The 25,003-nt window shown below is 36.0% G+C and overlaps 1 protein-coding gene across 1 annotated transcript; it reads right to left on the reverse strand.

Moving 5' to 3' along the window:
• Positions 1-20,658: 20,658 nt before the first annotated feature.
• LOC148802803 (uncharacterized) lies at positions 20,659-23,868 on the reverse strand. The gene is made up of 3 exons (XM_088896933.1): positions 23,178-23,868; positions 21,241-21,273; positions 20,659-21,163 (listed from the first exon to the last, which is right to left on the reverse strand). Exons 1-3 carry the CDS (start codon positions 23,185-23,187, stop codon positions 20,805-20,807), a joined length of 402 nt encoding a protein of 133 aa, XP_088753059.1. The 5' UTR covers positions 23,188-23,868; the 3' UTR covers positions 20,659-20,804.
• Between the last annotated feature and the right edge of the window lie 1,135 nt (positions 23,869-25,003).

A 25,003-nucleotide genomic window follows, 5' to 3' on the forward strand; every position in this document is an offset into this window, starting at 1 on the left:
ATTAATAATTTTCAATAAATTGTCATAATTAACCAGTATTAATTTACTGAAATTATCCTTTTTGGTAAATTACAATTTTTTATTAATTAAATTTTTGTTAAATTAATTTTACAGAATTACCGAAACTAATCTACAAACTTTAGTTACCAAATTTACCTAGAATAGTATTTCTAAATTAGTTACGAAACTGAAAAAAAAAGAGCTTACCACAATTAATTACAAACCTATCATAATTAATTTTTCCAAATTCACCAATATTAATTTTGTAAATTTACAAAATTGTATTATATTAGTTTTCTCTAAGATTACAAAAATTAATAAAATAATGGTTTTACAAAACTATCAAATTTATTGATAATAAGATCTTGGACACCTTCCCCTTCCATTACTTCTAACTTGTTCAAAGAACACCGATCATTAAGGACCAAAGTTTGAACCTTTCAGTTCAGGTGTGTTCGGTTTGTTATAGAGTTCCGTTTTCTTAGCATCTATCCATTGCAAAGAATCAACAAATTATCTCTCTCTCTCTCTCCTCAATCGATGCATCAAGCCTTAAGGCCCTTAACACCAAAGGTAGGGAACCCTTGAAATTTCTCACCACGATTCCACTCTCATCTTTCATGTCCATTCATCGTAGGTAAGGCCAAAAGCTCTAGGTCCATCCTATCTTTCTTTACCAACTAAATTCTATTGTTCTACTATTACTATTTTTCCTTTATGTATGAATTGCAAATTCTATAATGTATTATTTTAATGTGCTTTTGCTATTATTCTAAACTAATATATTGTTTGCAACTCTGTCTAGACTTTTTTGTTCATAAAGCTAAATTTAGATGATTCATGTCATGAATATGAAGCAATTACTCTTCTTGATGCACTTTAAGTTATATTTGGTTTGATAGGTAATAAGAAGGAAACAAAAAGCTGAGAGACATCATAGGCATTCAATCACTAGAGAGAGAGAGAGAGGAAAAAAAGCCGATGCAAATAAATATTTTATGGATTTTTAAAAATAAGTTTGTCATTCTCAATATAGATCTTTCTTCCCATTCTCACACAGACACCATCATCATGGCACCACACAAAAATCTATCTATGTATCTATTCCAAAATTTATGATAGCTGAAAGACAAGGTATTGAATATGCTTCGACCAATCAAATTGTCCCCTTTAACATTAATCTACATGAGACTCCAAAATCCTCATTGTAATTTTAATATTTATTTTATTTTATTATTTTAATTCCCTAATTAACGATATCATCTCATTGAATCACTCATAAAACCTGGCCCTTTCCTAAAATTTCTCTTATACTATCTCTTCCACATATTTTTTTCTAAAGCATCTCTTAAATATTATCTTACATCCCCAATGGACTATCTAACCTCTCTCTCTCTCTCAATCTCTTTCCACTAGGGATTCAAGCTGACCCGAGCCGAATATCTGGCTATTCGAGCTCAGCTCGGTCATAAATTATTAGGCTCAAGCTTGGTTCGAACTAGTGACTTGAGCTCGAGCTTGGCTCGAGTCAAAAGGTAGGAAGTTCAAGCTCGAGCTCAGTTGCCTCTGATTGTAAAGCCGAGGTGTTGATATGAGATGCAAAGCCGAGGTCTCCCTCAGCTGATGAGGTACTGAGCAGAGGTCTCCCTTAGTTGTCGAGGTACCAAGCCGAGGTCTCCCTTAGTTGTTGAGGTACCGAGCTGAGGTCTCCCTCAGTTGCCAAGGTGCCGAACCGAGGTCTCCCATAGTAGCTGAGGTGTCGAGCTGAGGTCTCACGAGCCTTACGAGCCGAGCTATATTAAGCTCGAGCTCGGCTCGATTAGCAAACAAGCCCATATGGTAGGCTCGAATTCAGCTTGAAGCTCGGTTTAGACCAAGCTGAGCAAATCTTTTAATGAGCCGAGCTCGAACAGCTCGTGAACAGCTCGGCTCGTGGCCACCCCTACTTTCCACCTTCCCAGTACAGTGTATAATTTAAACCTTAAAAATTTAAATAAGATAAACCAAATATATCTTATATGCTAATAAGAAAAAGTAGATAATAAAATAAGATAGATCATAAAAGCAAAGTAATAAAAGTTAGTAATTGATTATAAAATCTTATTATAATTAAAATAGCGGTAAAAGGCTTAAACATAATAGGTCTTTTATCCTTCATTTTCTTCCAAATTTTCAAAATATACCTTGAAAACTCATGTGGATTATTAGCATACTAGTAAAAAATGCCGAACAAAATTTCTAATCTAGCACAATCTTATTAATGGCAACGGGTGATGGACTACAAAGAGTAAAGGTATATAAGACTAGGGGTGTAAATGGATCGGATCACGATTTGATCCGATCCAAAATCTGATCTTATTTTGATGGATTGAGATATACCCTCATTGGATTTTCAAATCGGAATTGCCCCCATCCAATCCAAATAGATTCAAATCTGATCTTATTTTGCAAAAGCAAAAGCCAAGAAGAAAGACAAGAAATTAGCACATGTTTCTCACTCATTGTCCAAAGATGAAGCTTTTGAAGGACCTAGAAATGGAAGACCTGATACCAGTCTAGACCATCTGATGTGAGTTCTTGTACCAATGAACTTATTCGTGCAAAACAAATGGCCATTAAGAGATTAAAAGCATAAAGTGAGATGGTCATTGACAGTCTTCATTGGCTGATTACTGCATGGGAAGAATCGAAAGAATTAGTAGTTGTTGTGGGTGTTCACTTAAGCCTCAACTTTGTAGTGAGTAGATATCATTGGAAATAAATAACCCTTCCCTCATCTCTCACTATTTACCATCATACTTGTATTAAACTAAGATTCAATAACTCTTATTCTACTTATTCAATGACTTAAACATTAAACATAAACACACTATAACTAGACAAATTAGACCCTACCATTGGACTCCATTGGAAAATACAAACATATCCCCAATGTCCAAAAATACGAAAACACAAAATTTCACAAAATTCCAATTCTGACTCTTCAGCTTCTACATTAGACCAACTCCTTTGGTACAAACTGATAGGACTGGTCATTTTTTATTTGTTTAAAAGAAATATAAAGTAGAATTTGATTAAATCTGAATCCAATCTAGTTTTGCATGATCTGAACCTAAGCAAATAACCTATATCTGATTGGCCGGATTCAAATTTCAATTTATGTGGCTGGACCCAATTTGAATCTGCCCCGATAAAACCATAGACCCAAGTATAAGTCTATGAAGAATGAACTAATGATGGGATAGGAAAAGTTTAAGGAATATTTTAGGACTACAAAAAGTGTTAAGAGGGGTTAGAAAGGTTTTAGTGTGAAAATAAAAGAGATCTAAAACAAATTGACAGAAACCAAACGTCAGTTCTTGGTGGTGGCTTTCTTCTCCCATTGATGGGTCCAATGTCTAATCCTTTTCCTTGGATGATAATTTGAATAGAGCCCGGGTTCCATCTAAGATCTCCTTTTTCTTATAGACTATGATTTCTGGCAGGATTCTAATGATTGACCATCTCAAAAGAAATATGGTGCTTTAGCATGCCCATTTTCATCATTTTATAGTTTTTCTGTCAATCAATCAAGGCAATTTCATACATTGACATTCCATGATTCCATCAAACCAGTTAATGGAGTAGGGGCATCTACCGAAATCCAAAATCTCAAGCTTGTCGCTAAGCAAGGTTCGGAGTGCTAAGTTTCAACAGCCCCAAAGTCCAGGGTTACAGTCTTTAATTTACCTAAAAAAAAAATCCTTAATACTACAGGGACATTGCACACAAAGGTAGTAACCTAAATTTATATCACTTCTCCATTTGTTACGGTTGTGTTTGATTTGAAGGAAAAGGGAGGGAAAGGAAGGGAAAGGTAAGGAACCTATACAAGTTTTGTAAAGGTTTTCCTACCTTTCCCTTCATTTTCCTTCAAACCAAGCACAACCTACAAGAAAAATAATATTTTTTCCTGACTGTCATGGCCTACTGGTATATGCATTCCAAAATTTAGCCAACATAACCTAAACTAGCCAACATAAGTATGTTTAACAACGAAGGAGTACAAGGGTAAACTAGGATTATTGTTTCCAGAGAAAGGCTCAAAGCTAATAATCTTGGATGACCAGATGGAGGCAAAAGCAAGTAAATATGGGTAGGTGGGCCAAAATATGTGAGATTTAAATGGATATTGTGGGGAGGAAAACCATTCACCTTTCAAGCAGTTAGTCCTAGCTAAAAAGTTGGCTATTGTATTAGTTTAGCTTCCTTTTCAAATGAGAGAAATAAAACAGAAATGGTTGTTTCTCACTTAAGATATCATTCTTCTGCTCGTTGTGGTATTATTATTTTGGAAGAAAACTCCAGGTTCTTTAAAGGGGTTTCATGTTCTAGTCTCCAAACTCGGAGATCAGCTATCTTTTCAGAAATTCAAGCTCTTCTCATGAGGATACATCTAGGAAAAAAGATGAGTGAGAATCAAATTATAGTGAAATTTGATTATGTGCAGCTAGTAAACATGAAACCACTACACACAAGTAGATATTATCGCAATTTTATCTTTTCATGTAATTTTACTTGTTAGATTGATCATATCACACCATATGATTTACTTGAGGTTACAATACAACAAAGCCAACTTTATTGCTACGATTAACCCTGGCATGTATGGTGGATTCAAGCTGTCATGGTGGCAAGATGCTGCAGCCATGAGAATCACATTGTATTGTGAACTTTTAGATCTGTAATGGAGGGTATGAGGTTCTCAGACCTCATGCAAATCAGGCCCAACTCAATTAAGGTTATAACATGATAGGCCTATCTTAAGTTGTCCATGTTTTGGGCTGAATTGCATTTTGCAATTGGGCTCAACTCAACACATGGGATGGCATTAAGTCATAAGAATGTTATGTCACTAAGTTATTTATTGGGCCCATTGTGTTATAGTGGTAATTAAGTCGAGCCCATTTACTTTTATGATATGTTATGTTGTTTAATTTGTTAAACTTGCTGAATATGTTGAATTTGTGACATGGGCCATAAGCAATTGACTATGTCAAGACTTAATGTGATTATCCTATGTATCATGGGTGGATGTACATCTTTTCCATGATAATTTTAAGATAATTGAATAATATCCCTTGATGAATTGGCCTTTTATTAGATTCCTCCCCAAGAGGGATCCTCTCATTGCCACTTACCTTTTGAACCAATCGGAAATCTAATTGGGAGTCACTAAGGCTAACTGAACCCTAGATCCACTTAGGATTGAATTAAGTTCCATCATATGTTTATTAGACTATATTTGAAGGCCTTCCATCAATAGTTTAAAGGTGAATTGATGTGGTAAATGGAGATGCACCTTAAAATGTGGTTATCTACTTGATCATCAATGCTCTTTAATCACTTCATTGGATGATAGAGATGTTATAGACTATTGGAAGTGGCCTACATAAAATGGAAAACACTCTCACAAAACCTTGCGTCACCGATTTGATAGATTACACTTACTATTGGAAAGGTTCAACCAACAAATGGCAATGGATCTTTTCTGATAGAAGCCAAAGAGGGTATCTATTACATAAATTGATAACAAGTATTCTTCATAAAAATTGATGGGATTATGCAGTTGAAACAATTGGCCCCATGGACCTATGTGACTTTTCACATTTTAAGGTGTGAAAACACCTCTATCTCTAGATCTAAGGGAATTTTCAAAGATGAACAAATGTAAATTGAATATAGATGAAAACTCTTCTTTGTAGAGACACATGAAATAATGTTGTGGGATAACTAATGCAATTTGGAATTATAGAAAATACAAATGAATCTTTTGCCAAACTTCTCAACTATAACAAGCTTAAAGGGCATAATTATGTTGATTGGAGACTGTTACCTCAAAATCGTTCTCACATTTAAGAAATTGGATAAGTTCACTTAGAATACACTAGAAGCACTTAGGAATTGAAACATTAAAGAATAAATAAGAGAACATAATGATTGATAGGATAAGAATTCTCTTGCCAAATGTTATATTCTTTCTTCCCTACACAACTCCATCCAAAAACAGTATGAAAATGTCTACCTATAAAGAATTATAGAATGATTGAAGTCTTTATATAAAGAACAAAATCATTCTTGTTGGATGAGTTATAAATCAGATTAGATATGGCCGAACTAAATCTATTGGCTTGCCAAAATTTTAAATATTTTCTAACCAAACCTAGGAACCGATTTCTTGATGATTTTGAAATCAAAAATTTCGATATGGATCTTGCAGTAAACCCGACCAGATTTGAAATCTAAATTTAAATTTGATTATACCTGATATGGAATCCACAAGTGAAGTCGATTTAGCAATGTAGTTTCTACACTTTGAACTTCTAATCTTCTTGGGACTGATGTAATAGTGTGAGCCTTCTTAGGATTGATTTTTTCTCTAAAAACACAGTTAGGAATAGAGGAAAAATATCCCTACTAGGGCTAGAATGGACTAGGCTTTATGGGAGAAAGGGAGGTAAGAGAGAAAAAGAGAGCTGGAAAGAACTTATGATAGAATGGTTTGCCCATCCCTCTCTTCACCTATATAGAGCACTCTTCTAGTCCTACTAGGAGCTGAATTCAAATTAAATTTGGATTAAGGTTTATCATTATGGATAAACTCTATCTTATTAAAATAATGGGTGCTCCATACCAATATCCATAACTTAAATTCACCCCATGTCACATTAAGTTGTCATGTGCCTATTTAATTAATCACATTAGTAATGGGCCCATTTTTAATGGATCACTTTCCTATGAATTGCAGGGCCATGTAGACCTGAACAATGTATGGTGTGGGACCTACAAAGGTTTCAAGAAAGTCCATAGGGGTTCGGTTGGGCTCAGTTGCGCCCAACATTTACATATAAATGATCCTTGGATTCAACCACCCTATAAAGACCTAAGGACAATGGAGCTATGTAAGATGAAGCCCATCACCCTGTAATGGCCTCTTACACCTAACCTCATAGCCCATGATAATCATAAAACTACTCACAAGGAAAGATCTTTCCCTTGACTGCAAATTGCAGTGTCACACTCTTTGCACGTGTGGATATCACGAAGTGGAGGCAGACTTTTGAGAGATTGTAATGGGGACCTCTTATTGACTTTTGCAAGGGGAAATTTCCAACACAAGGGTTGAGGCACAGGCATGGCAATTCTTTATGGAGCTCAGATCTATTACCTAGGAATGGCAATAGGTAGGGTACCCGTGCAAATTGCCCTATCCATTCTCAAACCCACCAATGTATCCCTGATTTCAAACCCGTCTAACTTTTCCTCTCAATTTCCCAAACATGTCTAACTGCACATCCCCACCTTGTATTAGAAACATTTTCTATTAAAAAAATGTTTCTTAATGCTTATAGTGTGACTTGAACCCGAATTAATTAATGATATCATCAAATCCCTTACCACTATTTTAAGCTACTAAGCCATCTTGCCTTTTTGTGCTATTTAATGAAATAAAATAGATTTTATTAACTTTTGTGTTCATCAAAACAATAGATCCATATATATGATTAACAATTCCAACTAAAAAATAAAAGAAATAATATTTAAAATTAGCATTTTATAACTAAATGAAAAAAAAAAACTATCAAATCCAAATTGAAATCAAATGATGATTTTAATCCCAAAAATTTATACAAATAAAATATTAATAATAGAATAATTATCTTACTACTTAAAATTTATAAATTTGTGCATGATATATAATATAATAGGTTCATATTTATGCATCCCGGGAATCGGGTATCAAATACCCTAAACTCAAAACCCAAACCCTATTGGGTTTTAATTTAAAATCCCAAACCTTATAGGGCTTTAATCTAAAACCCCAAACCCTATATGGTTTTAATCAAAAATCCCAAACCCTATAAGGTTTCGATAAACAAGTCCTATTAAGGTCAGGACAGGTTAGATACCTGGAAATTCCCACGAAATTTCCATCCCTACTCAAACCCCAAGCTATTCCCACATCTCTACTCATGACACATTACAGCTATGCATTGAGAATATCTTCCTTGTCAATCATTCAAGGGGAGATGTTACCAATTTCACGTTTTGGCCAAGTGATCTAATTCCTAATGAGATGAAGATCGGGCCAAGAGAAGATAAAGTCGGCATTCAAAGTTTAGGTAGATATAGAAACAAAGAAAAAAAGAACAAAAAAAGCATGTCACTACTCATTATTTATAGAGAAAGGCAGAACCTGTGTAGGTACATAGGTGGTATTTGGTTTGTTTGGAGGGCAGTAGGGTATATGTTTCTCATTAATTAATTACCTATTCAATGCTTATGTATTTTGAGAGGGAAAGTAGCGAGTTCACATCTGCGCCCCAAAATGCCTCACAGCACATCTCCACCTTGTATTGGGAACATCTCCCAATAACAAGTATGGGAGATGATAGGACATCATTAGGGGATGTTCCTAATACAAGGTGGGGATGTGCTGTGGGACATAGTGGGGTGTGCCCTTCTGGGGCGCAGATGTGACGAGTCTTCAGAGTAGTTTTTTGTCGGTAAATGTTCACAGTGCAAGGTGGGGATGTGATGTGGGGCATTTTGGAGTGCGCCTTTGTGGGGCGCAGATGTTAACGAGTGTTCAGAGTAGTTTTTGTCATTCCGCTGTTTCCCCATTTGTCATGGACCTTGAACCTCTGTTGGACTGTGTTGCCTTTCTCTTCTACCAAGTCCAAAAAGTATCTATGTGATCTGCACAGCTGAAATCAATGAGCGAACCACTCAGATAAACTGTAAAATCTATTACCCTTGTAGCTTTCTGGGTTGAACTCTGGTTCTGACAGTGATAAAATTTCATCTCATGTAGATGAAGTATCCAAATATGCTAAAAATGGAGTTCAGGCATTTTATTGTATTAATTTATGTATCCTTCATAATGACAGTCAAAACACATGAATGATTCATTGATTCCACACACATGTGAGGGATTGAGGTTTTGTTTTAAATATTTGGTTCAGCTCATTTGCAGAATTAACCCGTAATAGAAATTATGTTGTTAGCCAATTGTTTGGGACTTTGGGTGTTGCATTATATTATACGTAACACCATAAACTTGGCACTCTGTCCGTCTGGAGGACGTGATATTATGAGAAATGACAAATTCAATCAATATTTCTACCTATTTGGAGGACTTGTTAGTAGTGAATAAGAAAAGTTGAAAAGGAAAATTCTCTAATACATAAGTAGATTCTAGAAAAGTCGAAGGAAATTAGGTCGATTGGGATCAAGTGCAGGCCACCCAAGAAAGGGCATACGAATTTGGACAGAATCTGGTCTTTAGAAGGCTGGCCATTCAGGTTCTCAGGCTCTGCAGGCCTGTCTTGGACATAAAACTAGGAAACAAGAAAACAAGAAAAGGAAACCAGCTCTAATTCCAATTTTCATTTTACAAAACATTTGGATCTAACTAACAATGCCTAATTCTTGGCAATCCCGATCTAACTAACAATGCTTCATGAGGGGGTTTGCGTTGATTGTAAAATACAATTTTCCATCCTCTTACGTCAATGTTTGCTAGAATATCCACAATTTGGTTGCCCTCTGTATATATGGCCAATCCCCACTTGGCCCTGTTACACATGAAAAGATACAGAAGGAACAAACAGCATAATACAAATACATTACATTGGTTGTTAAGAGAAGAAATGAATATGCTGCTGCCATGTGCCTATGGAATTTACTTTGCATGGTTCTATTTATAGAGGTCAACCTTGTCAATTTTTTTGTTTGTACCCTTTTCAAATTGAGACTAGCAGTTATTGATCTAATGTTGAAATAATAAAATCTGTTCACATGATAACATTTCTACACTATAAACAACAATGAGGTTTCAGAACTTTCTAAAACAATAGAGAGAAAAGCAAGTAAAGTGGACAAAATGAAGCCATTCACAAAATTAGATGATATATGAAGCTAGCACTTATGAGGAGTACAAATAAATGCTCATGTGCAGACCCAAAAAAACAAGCACAGAACTTGCATGTTGAATAACTTCCTACCATCATATTTATTAGAGTATTGACACAAGGAAAAACATTTCCAAAAGAGGGGAATGTAGAAGCTCAATGCAGGACTCATTATCATGCAATTCAAGCAGCAAACATGCTGAATATTTAGCTATTCTTAATCTGTTCAGACTTTCAATAATTAGGTATATTTTGAATGAGGCTGGAGAAATGTGTTGGACTGCTAGTGCATTAATGGAACACAAACAAGACTTAGAAGGGTGTTTGATTTAGTTGAAGTTTCTTATGGAAATATAGACTACAGTGAACTCATTCTGTAGCTACAATAACAGACTTCAAATGTGCCTATGACACTAAAATAAGCCCTATTTGTGGTTGCCTGGTCGGATAACTCCTTCTGGTAATTGATTGTAGTTTATAGTCCATTTAATTTGTTACAACAATTATACAAGAAGGGACAAAAAACCAAAATGCATCATAAAGTTTGAGAAGAAGGTCAACGAAATATTCTAGTTGATTAGTCAATGTAAATAGGTTTTACACATATTAACACCTTTGTTGCTTTATTGATAAAAGCAATACTCAATAGAGCAAAGAGAAGATTCATCTAATAAGCTGTTATTGAAGTTACTTAGGATATGAACCAATGAATTATATTCCATAGTATCATTTTTTTTTTCTCCTGACCCTGTTTCTTGGGTAAAACTGTAAGGTAAATTGTTAACATCCCCATAAAAGACAATAAAGAGTATAGGAATTAATAAATAATTAATTAACCAATGTTTAATTTGGTGTTCTTCTTTTGCTAGGATTGAAAAAGAAAGCAAACAGAATACAACTTGACTCATAAATTTCATACCATGAAATTATGAGCAATATGTGGCTGCATTCAATAAACCACTTGGCAAACTTGGGGTCATCAGATTTCGGCTTTACCTCATTGCCTATGATGAATCCTAGCTTATCCCTTCCTCCCCTTCCTCCAATGGTAAGCTTCTCTGTTTGAGACCATTCTAAATAGTTTGTCCCATCAAATTTTACAGTGGCTATTATACCACTAGAAGCATGAACATTGGTCGAGAGCATCCCGGAAACAATTTGTACCTCCTTCGAAAATTCCATTAAAATTGAACAAGACATTTGACAGCCCTACAACACTCCAACAACCAACCAACACACAATAAACCCACCACAATAGGTTAAAACCCAAATGAAAGCCGACAAGAACCCGAAAACCAATTTGTTGGCAATATAAGAGGAGAATAAAATCTCCAAAACATAATTATGAATCAAAAATATCTGGAACCACTTCCCATACTTCTAAAGAAGGTAAAATGACCTAAGGACAGCAAGTCTTAAGCAAGAAACACCTTCTAATATGGAGAGAAAAATCCAAGCATCTAAGCTGTATTTTTCTTTAGTTTTTATTAAAAATCTGGGAAAATATAAAAGCATCAAATGGAGATGAGACCTATACCAAAATATTTCTAAAATCAAGACGCATCAAACTAACCAGATTCAAGGGTTGCCGCTACTCGCTAGCACCTATATAGACTATTGACATCATTCGGCAACAACTAACGTCAATAGGTCTTGTTGGGTTCACAGGTTAGCAAAAAAAAAAAGTATTCCAAGATCCCAACCCGATCTAATACCTTGTTGGAAGTGTGGGACTAGGAAGAAGGGTCTTCGGTGAATCGTCTGTGTTAATGTTACAGAATGCAAATGAGGAGAATGTAAATTCTGATTTAATTTTCTTTTGGACTTTGTCTGCTTCTGCATATTTTACTTCATTTGTACTCCAATCAATCAAAATAAGGTAACATTTGTGTTGCTAGCCAGAACGGGTCAGGGGCAACACTGTAAATTTGCTTCCGAGCTGAGCTGTAGCTTAGTTGTCCGAGGTCTGGAGTGGCCAAGGACTGGTAGGTCCGTCTTTGCGAAGAGTAAAGGGAAGAGAGCGTCAGAGGTCTCAGGTGATTACCCGAGGTAGAGATTCCGACAGTCAAATTAGTCCGAGGTGATACGAGGAAGACGAGGTCCGACGTGGGAACTCCACAAGGAAACCAGATAGTTCTTATGCCTTAATGCCAGATTCCAGATGTTTGGCTTGAAGGGGCTGCCCCTTATTTATACTTGAAGTCGTCTGGAGGTACACGAGCTCGGATGGTTGGGATGCAGCCCGTACATGAGATGTGCGGTCTTCAGGGCAGCCAAGTGCACCCATGCCATTGGCTCTGGGTTCCCTGTCATGCACCCTAATTGGATCCACTCTGAGCGTCATTGTTGCACACGCGTTCCCGCCCCATTGGTCCAGGCCAGGTGCGCCTACATCAATTTGAAACAAAAATAAATAAAAATTTGCATCCAAAAATAAATAAATTTGTTCTGCAACCAAACACAGCCTTAATGGACATCCAAATACAAAGAAATTGGAAGGACAAAAATACCCTTTGCCCATAGTGCATAATCTCAACATGTAGAAATGGCCTACACTAACGTGCTTTAAAATTTTCAATGAGCTCCTCGTAAGCCACTGTATTTTTTTTTTCTTCCCATATATGGTTTATCCCTCCAAAAACTCCTCAATTGTTCTGATTTGTGCCATACCTAGTATTTTGAGGTATATTTTCTCCTTCTCTTCTTGTTCACACCCTTATCAAAGTAAACCTAGACTTTTGAAAATTTACTTTTTGCTCTAAGATCTCCTCAAATCTTCTTAGTGATTCTTTTATTTTCTTTAGTTGATACACTTCAGACTTACAAATTAATATGCAGCCATCACCAAAAGTAGGTATGATATGGGAGGCCCATTTATATTTGGTTTTATCACTTGAACCTCACCTCTGCTTTCAGCTTGGTTGAACATAGCAGAAAGAACTTGCATGCTAATAACAAATTTATCCTGAATCAGGATTTTGCACTCCATTTGCATCGCTTCCAAATGCAGTGTAAATAATTTGCAGAGTAGTGGAAAAATAATATCACCCTGGATTTCATTCTCCGAAATAGTTGTTTCTGAAGAAGCCACTGTTCGCATTCCTTCCTTAGTTCATTCTTCCAGCTTCATCATATCATTGGCACTCTCTTGAATTTGTGCCAATTGACTTCCTTAGTCCATTCTTCTCTCCAAAAGTCTTCACAGGGATTATGGGATATTTTTCACTTTCTTTATATTCATCTGCTGTTAGCGGTGCAAACGGATCAAATTTGAATCGAATCAAGCAATATCTGAATTCGAATCCGATTAGAAAATCGATACCTGAATTCGATTTAATATCCAACGGATATTAAAAATTAATATTCGAATTTGACCAATTAATTATTTTAAGTAACTAATAAATATATTATTTATATAAAATATTTAAATATTTTATATATCATATATAAGAATTAAATAATCAGTCGAATTTAGATATTTATCGAATCGAATCAGGTCAACATATCCAAATTCAACCGATTAGATATTCAAATTATCTGAATTCGATTTGATTATGTCAAATCTCAAATTCAAAATCAGATTTTCAAACATCATTGATACCCCTATCTCCTGTAAATACCTCATTTAAATTCCCTTCCTAATCATCAACCAATTTGTACAGTTATTCATAAGAGCAGACACTAGCACCCATGTTTCTGGCTTTGTTCTTTCCTTGGGTGCCTATATACCAGGACTACCTTCGAGACTCACATCTTGGGTGCACCATGAAAATCAACTCGATGAATCTCTCATGAACAAGACCTACTGATAGGTCCACATCCTATTTCCACCACACAAATAGTCCTCCCGACTGGCCTTGTTCAGGGTATCCTACATATCGATAATAACCCAGCCTCTTACATAGGAGCCTATACATTTTATCTGGGTTTTGTTTTCTACAGGTTTTTTATAGGGAACGGATCGTTTAAGGGTCAATGGATCATCACACCCTCCAGCATTTCAAGCCAACAATTTCAAAATGCACAGGTATATGCAAAACAACAGGGTTGGCCGAAGCCCAAGCCCACTGCAAAAAATCATTGGGCCTGGAATTTGCACCCAAGCGCAAGCTTGCAGTCTCCAAAACACGCTTAAAGCCCATTAAAGAAGGGGCTGTGCCTGCGGGCAAGTCTGCTGGGCTCCCCAACCCATGAACAGGGTCTCTCTCTCTGGCTTCATGAGCTGAACTGTTCCTCAGAGCGCACCTCACACCGACCTCACAGCCCCATCCCACCATGTATTGGGAACATCTCGCTATGAATAACACAACATCATAGAAAATGTTCCCGATGTACGGCTGGGATGCATTGTGAGATATGAAGAGTGCTCTGTGAGGACCAGATCTGAGCTCCACAACACCTATCCCCTTAACCCCCCCCCCCCCAGCGGCCCTAGTCTCTGCTACAATAAGTCAGAGATCCTACGAACACCATTAGTTGGTACGAACAGGTAATTGTGAGATTATTTTATAAGAAAATGATTTCTAGTATTCCATTTCAAAATACAAAAGTAATAATCAAAGCATTTCTAGTATCATGTAATTCCCACATGTAAGCAAATCAAAACATCTATCTGGCTCACAAGCTTTTTTAAAAGAAAAGACTATATTAGAAAAGGTTTCAAGGAGACCCAAATTCCTCCTAGACAGATTGCAAGTTTGCAACCAGACATAGGGGATTTGTACCTCCCCTGCCCATCTTCCAACCAAGAGCCAAGGCCAACTGGAGAGGGCTTAACAGGGACTCCACTTGAGGGGCCACTCCTAAATAACCCCTCCAACTGACCATGAACCTCCCCTTACCCCTTAGCAATGAACAACCCGAAAACAAGAAAAAGGAAACCAGCTCTAGTTCCGATTTTTATTTCACAAAACATTTGGATCTAGTAAACAATGCCTAATCCTAGTTAGGCAATCTCAATAATCTTCTTTAACTGCAACACATGCCTCATGAGGGAGGTCTTGCATTGATTGCAAAATATAATCTCCATCCTCTCACATCAAAGCTTGCAAGAATATCCACAATTTGTGGTTGCCCTCTCTGTATTCGTGGAGAATTTCCACTTGGTCCTGTTACACATGAAAAGATACAGAAAGAGCAAAGAATATAAAATAAGTATATTGAATTGTTTAAGAGAAGAAATGAATTTAATCTATAATGTACCTGAATATGCTACTGCCATGATCCTAAGAATGAACTTGACTCTATCTTATTTTCATCTGAAACATGCAAACTCATTTAATAGCTTGGTTTCTAAATTCTAAGTGGTCCACAGGAGTTCTGCAATTTTTAATGGGACTGAACCATGGTGTCAAGACAAAAATAAAAGGTATACCACATAAGAATAACTGCTGCTGCTATCCAGAATGCTGGTCCCTACATGATATAGACCTAACCTTTGGCAAATTTGCACAAGGTGGCTGCTCTCATATTTGAACCCATAGCCCATATTTCTCAACATGGGATTTTATCATTAAACGATGGTCCCTACATGATTCTTTAGATGTACAAGAAAGAATGTTACAGGCAAGATGTTCATCTCACACTAGTCAAATTTTGCCTTAACCTTACTTTATATATCTTTATAAGTTTATATATATATATATATATAGGGAAAATTCCCGATCAGTACCCTGTACTTTGGCTGAAGTGACAATTAGGTCTCCAAACTTCAAAATGCAACAATCTAGTACCCAAACTTTCAAAATGTGACAATCCAGTACTTTCCATTAACCAGTCCGCTAATCAGCTGCTAGGTGACATTTGAAAACTCAAAAATAACCTAAGAATGCCATCTAATTTTCTTTATCAACCATCCAAAAATTGACAACAAAATGAACAGTCCCAAATTCTAGATTCTTCTAAACAGTCACCAACTTTGTTGAATAGAAGAGGCTAGGATTTGGGACTGTTCAGTTTTTTGTCAACATTTGGATGGTTGATAAAGAGAATTAGATCACATTTGAAGGGCATTTTGACTTTTCAAATGCCACTTAACGGCTGATTAATGAACTGGTTAAAGGAAGGTACTGGATCATCACATTTTGAAAGTTTGGGTACTGGATTGTCGCATTTTAAAGTTCAGGGACCAAATTGTCACTCGAGCCAAAGTACAGGGTATTGATTGGGAATTTTCCCATATATATCTACATATCTATATCTATATATCTACATATATATATATATAGATAGATAGATAGATAGATAGATAGATAGATAGATAGATAGATAGATAGATATAGATATAGATATGTATGTGTGTGTGTGTGTGTGCATTGTTAGAAACCTAATGGTATAAACCCACCATGCATAAAATTTCAAAAATGAAAGTAGAATAGAAGACTGAAGATCCATAAAGGTCGACCTTGTCAGTTTTTTCTTTTTCCTTAGTACTCTTATCACATTAAGAACATCAGTAATTGATATAATTTTGAGATTCCGAAACCTATATTCATAATAACATTTCTACACTAAACAATGTGATGATAGAATTTTCTGAAACAATAAAGAGGGAAAATTGAATGGACAAAAAGAAGCTATGCAACAAACACAAAAAATAACACTTACAAGGAGTACAAAATAAATGTCCATATACAAACACAAATCACAAGCACAGAACTCATAAATTGAATAATTTCCTGCCATCATATTCATTCAAGTATTGGAGCAGAACAAAAAATTCCAACAGAAAGGAGTGTAAAAGCTCAATGCAAGGCTCTTCACTGTGCATTTCAAGCAGCAAACAGGCTTAATATTTTGCTATTATTTATCTGTTTGGACTTTTAATAATAAGGAAGCTTTTTGAAAAAGACTATACTGTTCCCACTTATTCTGTAGCTACGAATACAGACTTCAGATGTGTGCCTCTGACAATGACACCAAGATAGGCCCCATGTTTGGTTACCTGGTTAGATAACTCCTTCATTTAGTTGATGATGATCTATATTCCTTTTACTTTGCTATGACGTTTATAAGAGAAGAGGAAAAAAGCAAAATGCATCATCTAAGTCAGAACATTAAGGTTAACAAAAATTCTAGTTGACTTTTCAATGTAATCGGATCTTATAGCTGCTGTAATTCTTCAAATTACATAGGATACACACTAAAGAATTGTGTTGCATTACCCAAAAAATAATAATTAATTAATGTAACTTGGTGCTCCTCTTTTTGCCAAGAATGAAAACAAAAGCAAAAGACAGAATATATCCTTATTAATAAATTACATAGCACGAACCATTTATAAACAAGAGAAATTAATGAATAGAGCAATTAGTTTTTTTTTTATAAGTATAGAGAAATTATTTTATTATCATGAAATATATCATCTGTTGTCACTTGATCTGCAAGGAATAAACTTGTTCAACTGGAACAAAGTGCAGTTGAACCCTAAAAGGTATTGCCCACAGAGTGGTTGAAATGAAATCACATAATTCTGAATTGTAATAATAATGAGTGCTCCTTGATTGAACCTGAAGCTACAGATAATACGAAAAAAAAAAAAAAGAAGGCGTTAACATCAAGTCCAAAAATGAAGATAAAATAAGCCCATGGAATTGGCTATAAAGATGGAGTGAAATGATTACAAACCTGAAGAAATGGGTTGGCGTCAAGCTCAAGGACGTTGTGGATGGAACAGTGGTAAGGGATGATGACAGAATATGATGTTGAAAGTATGGGAATGTGAAAGTTGAGACTGTGTTTCCTTAATTAATTCTCTGTAGATCAGTAACACAACCATATATGAATATCTGGGACATGAGATATCTTAGCCCAATCTTCACCTGTATTGATTGAGCATCTTTCCTCTAATTGAGGACATTGCATAATTTGTAGATTTTGTAGTTCTGTTGGTGCTGCATACCATCAGGTAAAGATGACACATTAGGACACCACCAAATAAGAAGCTGCCTAAGGGATTTGAGGTATCCCAGCTCCTCTGGCAGCCCAACCAACATCGGAACATGGTTAACCTCCAAATTTTCAAGGGATATAAGACCTCCAATGCCCTCCAATGAATGTAACCCTGTACAATATTCAATACATAGCGTAGACAGTTTTGTTAGACGATTCATCCCTTCAGGTAGAGATGACAGATTGGGACATGTAGATATATGAAGCTTTTCAAGGGATATGAGGTCTCCCAACTCCTCTGGCAGTCCAACTAATTTTGGCATATCATCAATCTCCAAAACTTTTAGAGCGATAAGACCTCCAATGCCCTCCAACGAATTTGCTCATATCATCAACCTTCAAGTAGAATGTTCCACATGTTCAACAAGATTTTGCTCATATCAGAGGGATGTCCTCTGTATTATGGGAAGGCTAGAGAATCCATGGAGTACTTCTCATCATTGAGGTTTGCACCTCAGAAAGCCATGAACCCTGCAGAGTTCTTGCTAGACTTGGCAACTGGGCAAGTTAACGACATAAGTGTCCCAAAAGACTTGGTGACAATTTCTATAATATTTGGTTTTTCATTTCCATTTTATGAGTTACAACAGCAGTGACTAAAGGACATTAATGTTGCTTATCTTGTGATGAAATATCAATCTATCAGTATGTACAATTGAAGTACAAAGTCTGGGTGGAACCTAAAGAAAAAGCAGAGAACCAATGGCACGGAAAAGATACCACAGCACCTTCAGTTAGCTATTCAAGTTAAGGAGTGGACCATGAGTTGGTGGGAGCAGTTTATAATATTACCAAGGAGAACATTTAGAGAGAGATACAGAGGTTACTTTGACAAGCTAAGGTTTGTGCAGTCCCTTGCTTCTTCATGACAATATTCTCTCAGTACTATTGATTGTAGTATAACAAGCCAAGTAAGTAGAGAACCTACAAATAATTTAACTGGGTCGTCATCTGTCAATTCAACAACTAATCTGATCTAATTCTGTACTTAGGGAGCAGGGGAACTCGTTGCTGATGCTGTTTTAAGCATCAAAAGAGCTCGGACAATTGCCTCTTTGGTCCTAATGTTGTTTATCCTCACTGGAGGTTACTATGTCCAGGTACTCAATCATACTTGTATCAGCAACAGTAAATGAAAATTTCCTTAACAAAGAAATATAGAAAAACAGTGTTCCAGATAAGGAAATAAATACCTGGAGTTGACATTTTAGACTTTCACCAGCATTTCATTCAGACATTTTTTTTCTTTCTATTATTTATTTCATTTCTTTCTTCTGTGTTTTTTGATGCTTTTTATTTGGGTGAACAGTCACTCAAACCTATCATGTTTTTGGAAATATATGGACTAGGGAGAGGCTAGATAAATAATTTAAACCTGAATGAACTATATTCAATTACAACCCTGAATAAGAAGGAAATTAGAAAGGAAATAAATCTCTATAAAAGGTAAAGCTCTACCTCAGAAAGGCAAAATTTAGGTACAGCAGAATGGAAGAATAAAATTCAGGCTGCTGAACCCCGCTGATATAAGGAACCCAGACAACAATTACATTATGCCTTATAAGAGCTATAAATCTAGATCAAGTGCTTATTGAGAGGGTGTTCAACATCTAGGTCAGCTTTCAATATTTTACTTCTAATAAAACAGGCCCACACATTCTTCAAAAACAGTCTTTTTTAAGGAAAGAGACATTTGGGAGAAACTAAGGCCATTTGGTAACTTTTATACTTTGCATTATACCAGCTTTTTTGTGAGGGAAAACTCTTTTCAATTTTTGAAAGATATCTTTATCATCTATGAGAAACTTCTCCAATGTGATCTTGTTTAACACTACTTGTTCCAAGCCTCAAAGGAGGGGGGGTTGTGTCAGCCTGTCGGGTTGAGGCTCATTCTAAAAGGTATATAATACGTCTTGCCTTGAGTCTCAACTTTGAGGCTCATTCCGAAAAGTATAAATAACACACTTGCATCACTCTTTGGGGAACTGTTGAGAATGGCTAGACAGGGGTGTTTTGGTTTTGGGGGGTAAACAAGCCTTATACTGACAAGTAGTGATTTTCTTTTTCATGGAGTTACGAAATTCTCAATTCAATTTGGAATAAAAACTTCAACTCATATAAGAACAATTGCTTATGCAATTTGCATCATCATCTAGTGAAGTTTTTACTCCTAGTCCAAGGGTATTGCGACACTTGTCCTAGTGAAATCTCAATCATTCTAACCTTTATCAATGACATACTAAAAATGATTGGTTAAGCACCAACTTTTACTTTTGTCACAAAAAACATGTTTGCTCTTCTACTCCAGGAATTAGACTCTTTAGGATGTTGTGGTTCTCAACATGGGATCCTAGTTAATGTAGCTCTATTGATGCCACAAGAAGTTGAATGAAAGCGGAAACCCCACACTTCAGCCCAAGTTCACAATTTGTTGGTATTTCAAAGGATCTTTAAAGATATGAGACAATGAAAGATACTCATAGTTATAATTATTTATATGGAAGAAATAGAGTTAAAATATTAATTATTAGTATAGATAAACAATGCATTGGTTCAGCAGAGTGCAAAAACTCTCACAGGATTTTGGCAAAGGATAAAATTAAATATCTAATTCAGGACTTCATATTCAAAGTTTAATCAAGATCAGGATTCTGCATTCGCGAAATTTACCTCGGGCCTGGTGGTGCTGACACCTCCAATTGCAAAGCTGGAGCTTGGATTCAGAGGTGACAAGCATCTTTGGCCGTGAGATGCATTATGTTACTTTGCAAATGCATCATACAAGAAATAAGGCTATAAAACACATCCACTCCAATTGTTTGTAGTAAAATCAAACTAAAACAATCAGCATTTAAGGTAAAGAGTTAGAAAATTATTGAGTGGAGTAAAGTTCTCCACTCACTAAAACATTTTCTTATATAAAACTGCAACTCCAAATACAACCACACATGAAACAGTGATTACAGTTTTCACCATCGTCTTCCTCATCTCTTTTATCTCTTCAAGTATTTCTCTCATCAAATCCTTCAGTTCCCTAATTTCTCTCTTCACTTCCCCAATTTCTTCACCAATTTCTCTCTTCAGTTCCCCAATTTCTCTCTTCACTTCCCTGAGCAAATCCTCGTTTCCCTCCTTTATTTTGTTTTCAATGTACTCCATTTCTTTCATCGATGTTTTCCATGCAGCATATTGTCTCTTCTCAGCTTCTTCAACTGATTCTTTGACTTCCTCTGTTTTGTCATCGATTTTCCTCCCCAAATCTGCAACTCCAGATAAACAATAAAATAAGAGAAAGAAACCTAAGTCAAATGAAAGAAATAGAATATATTAGTATTACCTCCCTTTGCTCCAGTGGCTCCCTCTCCTGCTTCTGTTGCCATGAAAAAAAAAATGTAAGAGAAAAAAAAAAAGCTTGAAAAGAAAGAAACGTAGAGAGAAATAGAGCTTAATGAAACGAGAGAATGGTAAGGTAGACATAATAGAGGGACTCATTTTATAAGTAGTTGTGGGCTCTTGTTTGAAAACAGATCGGTTCGTTACGTTTAATTTAGTTTTGCCAACCGAACTGGTACTATCAATTTGTCTATTTTATTAACTGAATCTGATTGAGATGCATATAAAACTAATGTTTTAAAAAATGATTCGGAACCAGAGTCGTTCTAGCCACCATTTTCTAGGTCGACGGCTGTGAGTAGAGGTGTAAAGTGGTCCACACTTTGTGCAGGTCGTGTCGTGCTGGCCCGCAGGTCGTCACGGGTCGTGCTGCCCTCCCCGATGAAAATTTTGGGGGTTGGCCCGACACGGCCCGTGGGTCATGCCAGGCCGTGCATCGGGCCAAAGCTATTTATTTAAAACAAATTGACAAAAAAACTTAAAATTTTAATTTTATATGAATTTTGTGTATAAAATTGCTTATATATGTAATAATTAAATAAATTAGTATAATAAAATTAAAAAAATATTTATTTTATTAATATACTATGTACTATATATTATTATATAATTATAATTTATATAATATTATATAACTATATATAGAATATATAAAATACATACATATATATATATATGGGTGATGCTGGGTTGATATGAGTTAGGTTGTGTCGGCCCGCAGGCAACACGGCCGGCTCAGTCGTGTCGTGCCGTGCCGTGCATGGCCGAGCCGCGGGCGACATGGCCCGATTTACACCTCTAGCTGTGAGCATTAGGAAAACGGCTCACCTAGGTTGGAAATAGAGTCACCATCCATTAGATATGAAAATGGAGGTGATGGGACCTCCAAGAATGATTTTCAAAACCGTTTGGTTCTAACAGTGACTCCAAAATCAGTTCGAGTAAGACTCGGATGGGAGAGGAAAGAAGTTAGGCACCCCTCTCCCAAGTCCAATTGGTGGGGCCCACATGGGATTTCGCAATAAGCACAAATTAGAGCAAACAAACCATTGACCAAGAACAATTAATAAACAATTAAGCTAAACAAACTCATGAACAAACTATCACAAAAAAAAAAAAATCCTCTACTTAAATATGTCTTTATTTAATTTCCTTTTTCTTTTTAATTGAATTTTTATCATTTGCTTATGTTGTTTTCTTATAGAAACCTATTTTTATTTTTATTCATTTTTTATTTTCTATATATTTATAGAATCTTTTAATTTTTTTATTTTTATTTTTATTGATTTATTTATATATTTATTTTATTATCTTTTTTAATTATATTTAAATTTTTACTTTATTTTTTATTCTTTTATTTTTATATCATTTTTTCTTCATTTCTTTTATCCTTCCCCTTTCGGTGACTTGTCCCCTCCTACCACCTAAACATGTCTAAATCTATACTAACCTCACCTTTCAACTTTGTTCTAATTTAATTAATATTTTTTTTTCCTTTTTTTCTTACCTTGTCATTTGTTCCCTCTTGTCATCTTTGCTCTCACCTTCCCCTTATTCATTGAATTAATTTTATTTACAAATATTTCATCTGAGATGAATGACCCTCCGGTGACTGAACGTGATAGCCACCTCCGACCATATCTCCCTATTACCCAATAACTCAGTGAATTCGACATCTCTTACTTTAATTTGAAACTCCCTATTACCCAATAACTCAGTGAATTCGACATAGTTAGATATTAAATCAATATAATATCAACAGGGATTTGTAATCAATATAATTTTAGTTTCAAGAGGTAGAATAGTTAGATATTAAATCAAATCTTGGCAATATAGTAAGAGGAAAAACAGTTTGTGAAGAGAACCTTGGGAGTAAGTTACCTGACAGCATTTTGGCCCGAGATGATCGTGTAGTTCCTAAACTCTGATGCTAATCTGATTTAAAATGGGGAGAGGAATGACTCTAGCTGCCGCTTCTAATGATCTTGGTTGATCGATGACAATGGAGAACAGAGGACCTTTGACTAATTTTGGGAACCGAAAGGATGAAGGGAACTGATGTTGTTGTTGGGGAATAGGAATGATCTGATAAAAACGGTGAGAAATCACCGAAATTTTGATGAAAACAAAATAAATTTCACAGTTAAGAGGTTTTCCCCGTGATTGGTTCTACTTCAGAGAGAGATTGAAGACGACCTGAAAGTGATGCCGGTCAGGGAAAAGGAAGAAAGCAAGTGAAGGGAGAAGAAAAGGGAAGAAAGAAGAAGAAGATAGAGAGAGGGAGAAAAGAAGAGAGAGAGAGGAAAGAGGGGCCCAAAAAAGATTGAAACGATTTTCGCCGCTGGTTCAGCATCCAGAGGTAGAAGAAGGTGAACAGTGCCTCTCTTCGAATTGGAAAAAAATGGAAGAAGAAGAAGAAGAAAAAGGAGAAGGAGAGAGCGAGAGAGAGGGAGAGAGAGAGAAGAGATCGATGGCCGGTGATAATGCAGCCGCCGCTCAGGTACTGTTTGAACAAGAGTGACGATGAACAGTGTATCCCTCGATTAGGGCGAGCGTTGGATTTTTAGAGGGGGCGATGCAGCTTAGTAATTTTTAGGGGATCCAGGGGTATTTTTTGATAATTTCGCAGTATCGGATTCTCGGGTAAAAGTCGGTTCAGGGGGTTCAAACCAGGTCCAATAATGAGGGGTTTGGGTTAAGAGTTAAAATGTAGAGGTTCGAGGTGCGTCCGACCGCATTGAGGGTTTTGTGTGAGCTGGTGTTATTGGCTGAAACGGAATATTTTGAGTGAACGGGTAAATTGAGGAACTTTTGACTAAAAATAGGAAAGATGAGGTTTTGGACATTTTGAGTTAATTGAAAATATCGGATTGGTCCAACTCAAACCAACTCGACCCAGATTTGGCAGATTTGGAAGAGTAGTGGTTCATTCAATCTAGAGCCTTAAAATGGAGCCTAGGTGTGATAAATGGACGAAAAAAGGTATTTTGGGCTGAAATTTTATAGGTCGGTATTTTAGAGTATCTAAGATTTGGTGGTAATGTCTGATCAATTTAGGAGTGTCGAAATGGTAGGAATTTAAGTCATTTATAAGATCCAAAATAGAATCTTGGTTTGATGAAAGAGTAAACGAGGGAATTTTCAATTAAAGCTTTGTGGGCAGGTGTTTTTGTGCATCTACATTTTAATGATATGGTCTGATTAGTTTGTATGTGTTAAGATTGAAGGGATTTGGGTTATGAGGGTATAGGCTGATAAGAGGGCTTGGAATAGAATCTTTGTTTGATGAAAGGGTAAATGAAGGAATCTTGATATGAAATTTGTGGGTAGGTACTTTAGGTTTTCTAGGATTTAATGATGGCGTCTAATCTGAGAATTGAGGTGCAAATGGGTGTTGATTGGGGTCATCAGATTGGTTTCAAAAAGATTTAATGGTGGATCTAAGGGTTTTTGAGTTGAAACTCGGGTTCTTTGGATTTCTCGATGAGTGACCGGAAGGGTTTGATCGGGTGTTCAGCGTGAATCAGAGGGTTCAGGGGGTGGGCCGCATTGGTTCAAAAACCTTGTATAACGTCGGTTCAAAAATCAGGTGTTAATAACGGCAGTTCAAAAACCTTGTATAAAACCATTAAACTAATTTTAAATGCATTTCAGTCGATTTAATCGTTTAACCAAACTAAAATCATTATTTCTTGAGGGAACTCCTT

This window comes from Nelumbo nucifera, chromosome 2 (assembly GCF_055504915.1).
Source record: "Nelumbo nucifera cultivar China Antique chromosome 2, China Antique-T2T, whole genome shotgun sequence".
Lineage (NCBI taxonomy): Eukaryota > Viridiplantae > Streptophyta > Magnoliopsida > Proteales > Nelumbonaceae > Nelumbo > Nelumbo nucifera.

Bases quoted from the DNA above. Each gene is read 5' to 3' on its own strand.
- LOC148802803 (XM_088896933.1), bottom strand. The intron at 21,164-21,240 runs GTAATACTAATA...CTGGAGTTGCAG, and splicing joins AGCCACTGGAGCAAAGGGAG to ATTTGGGGAGGAAAATCGAT.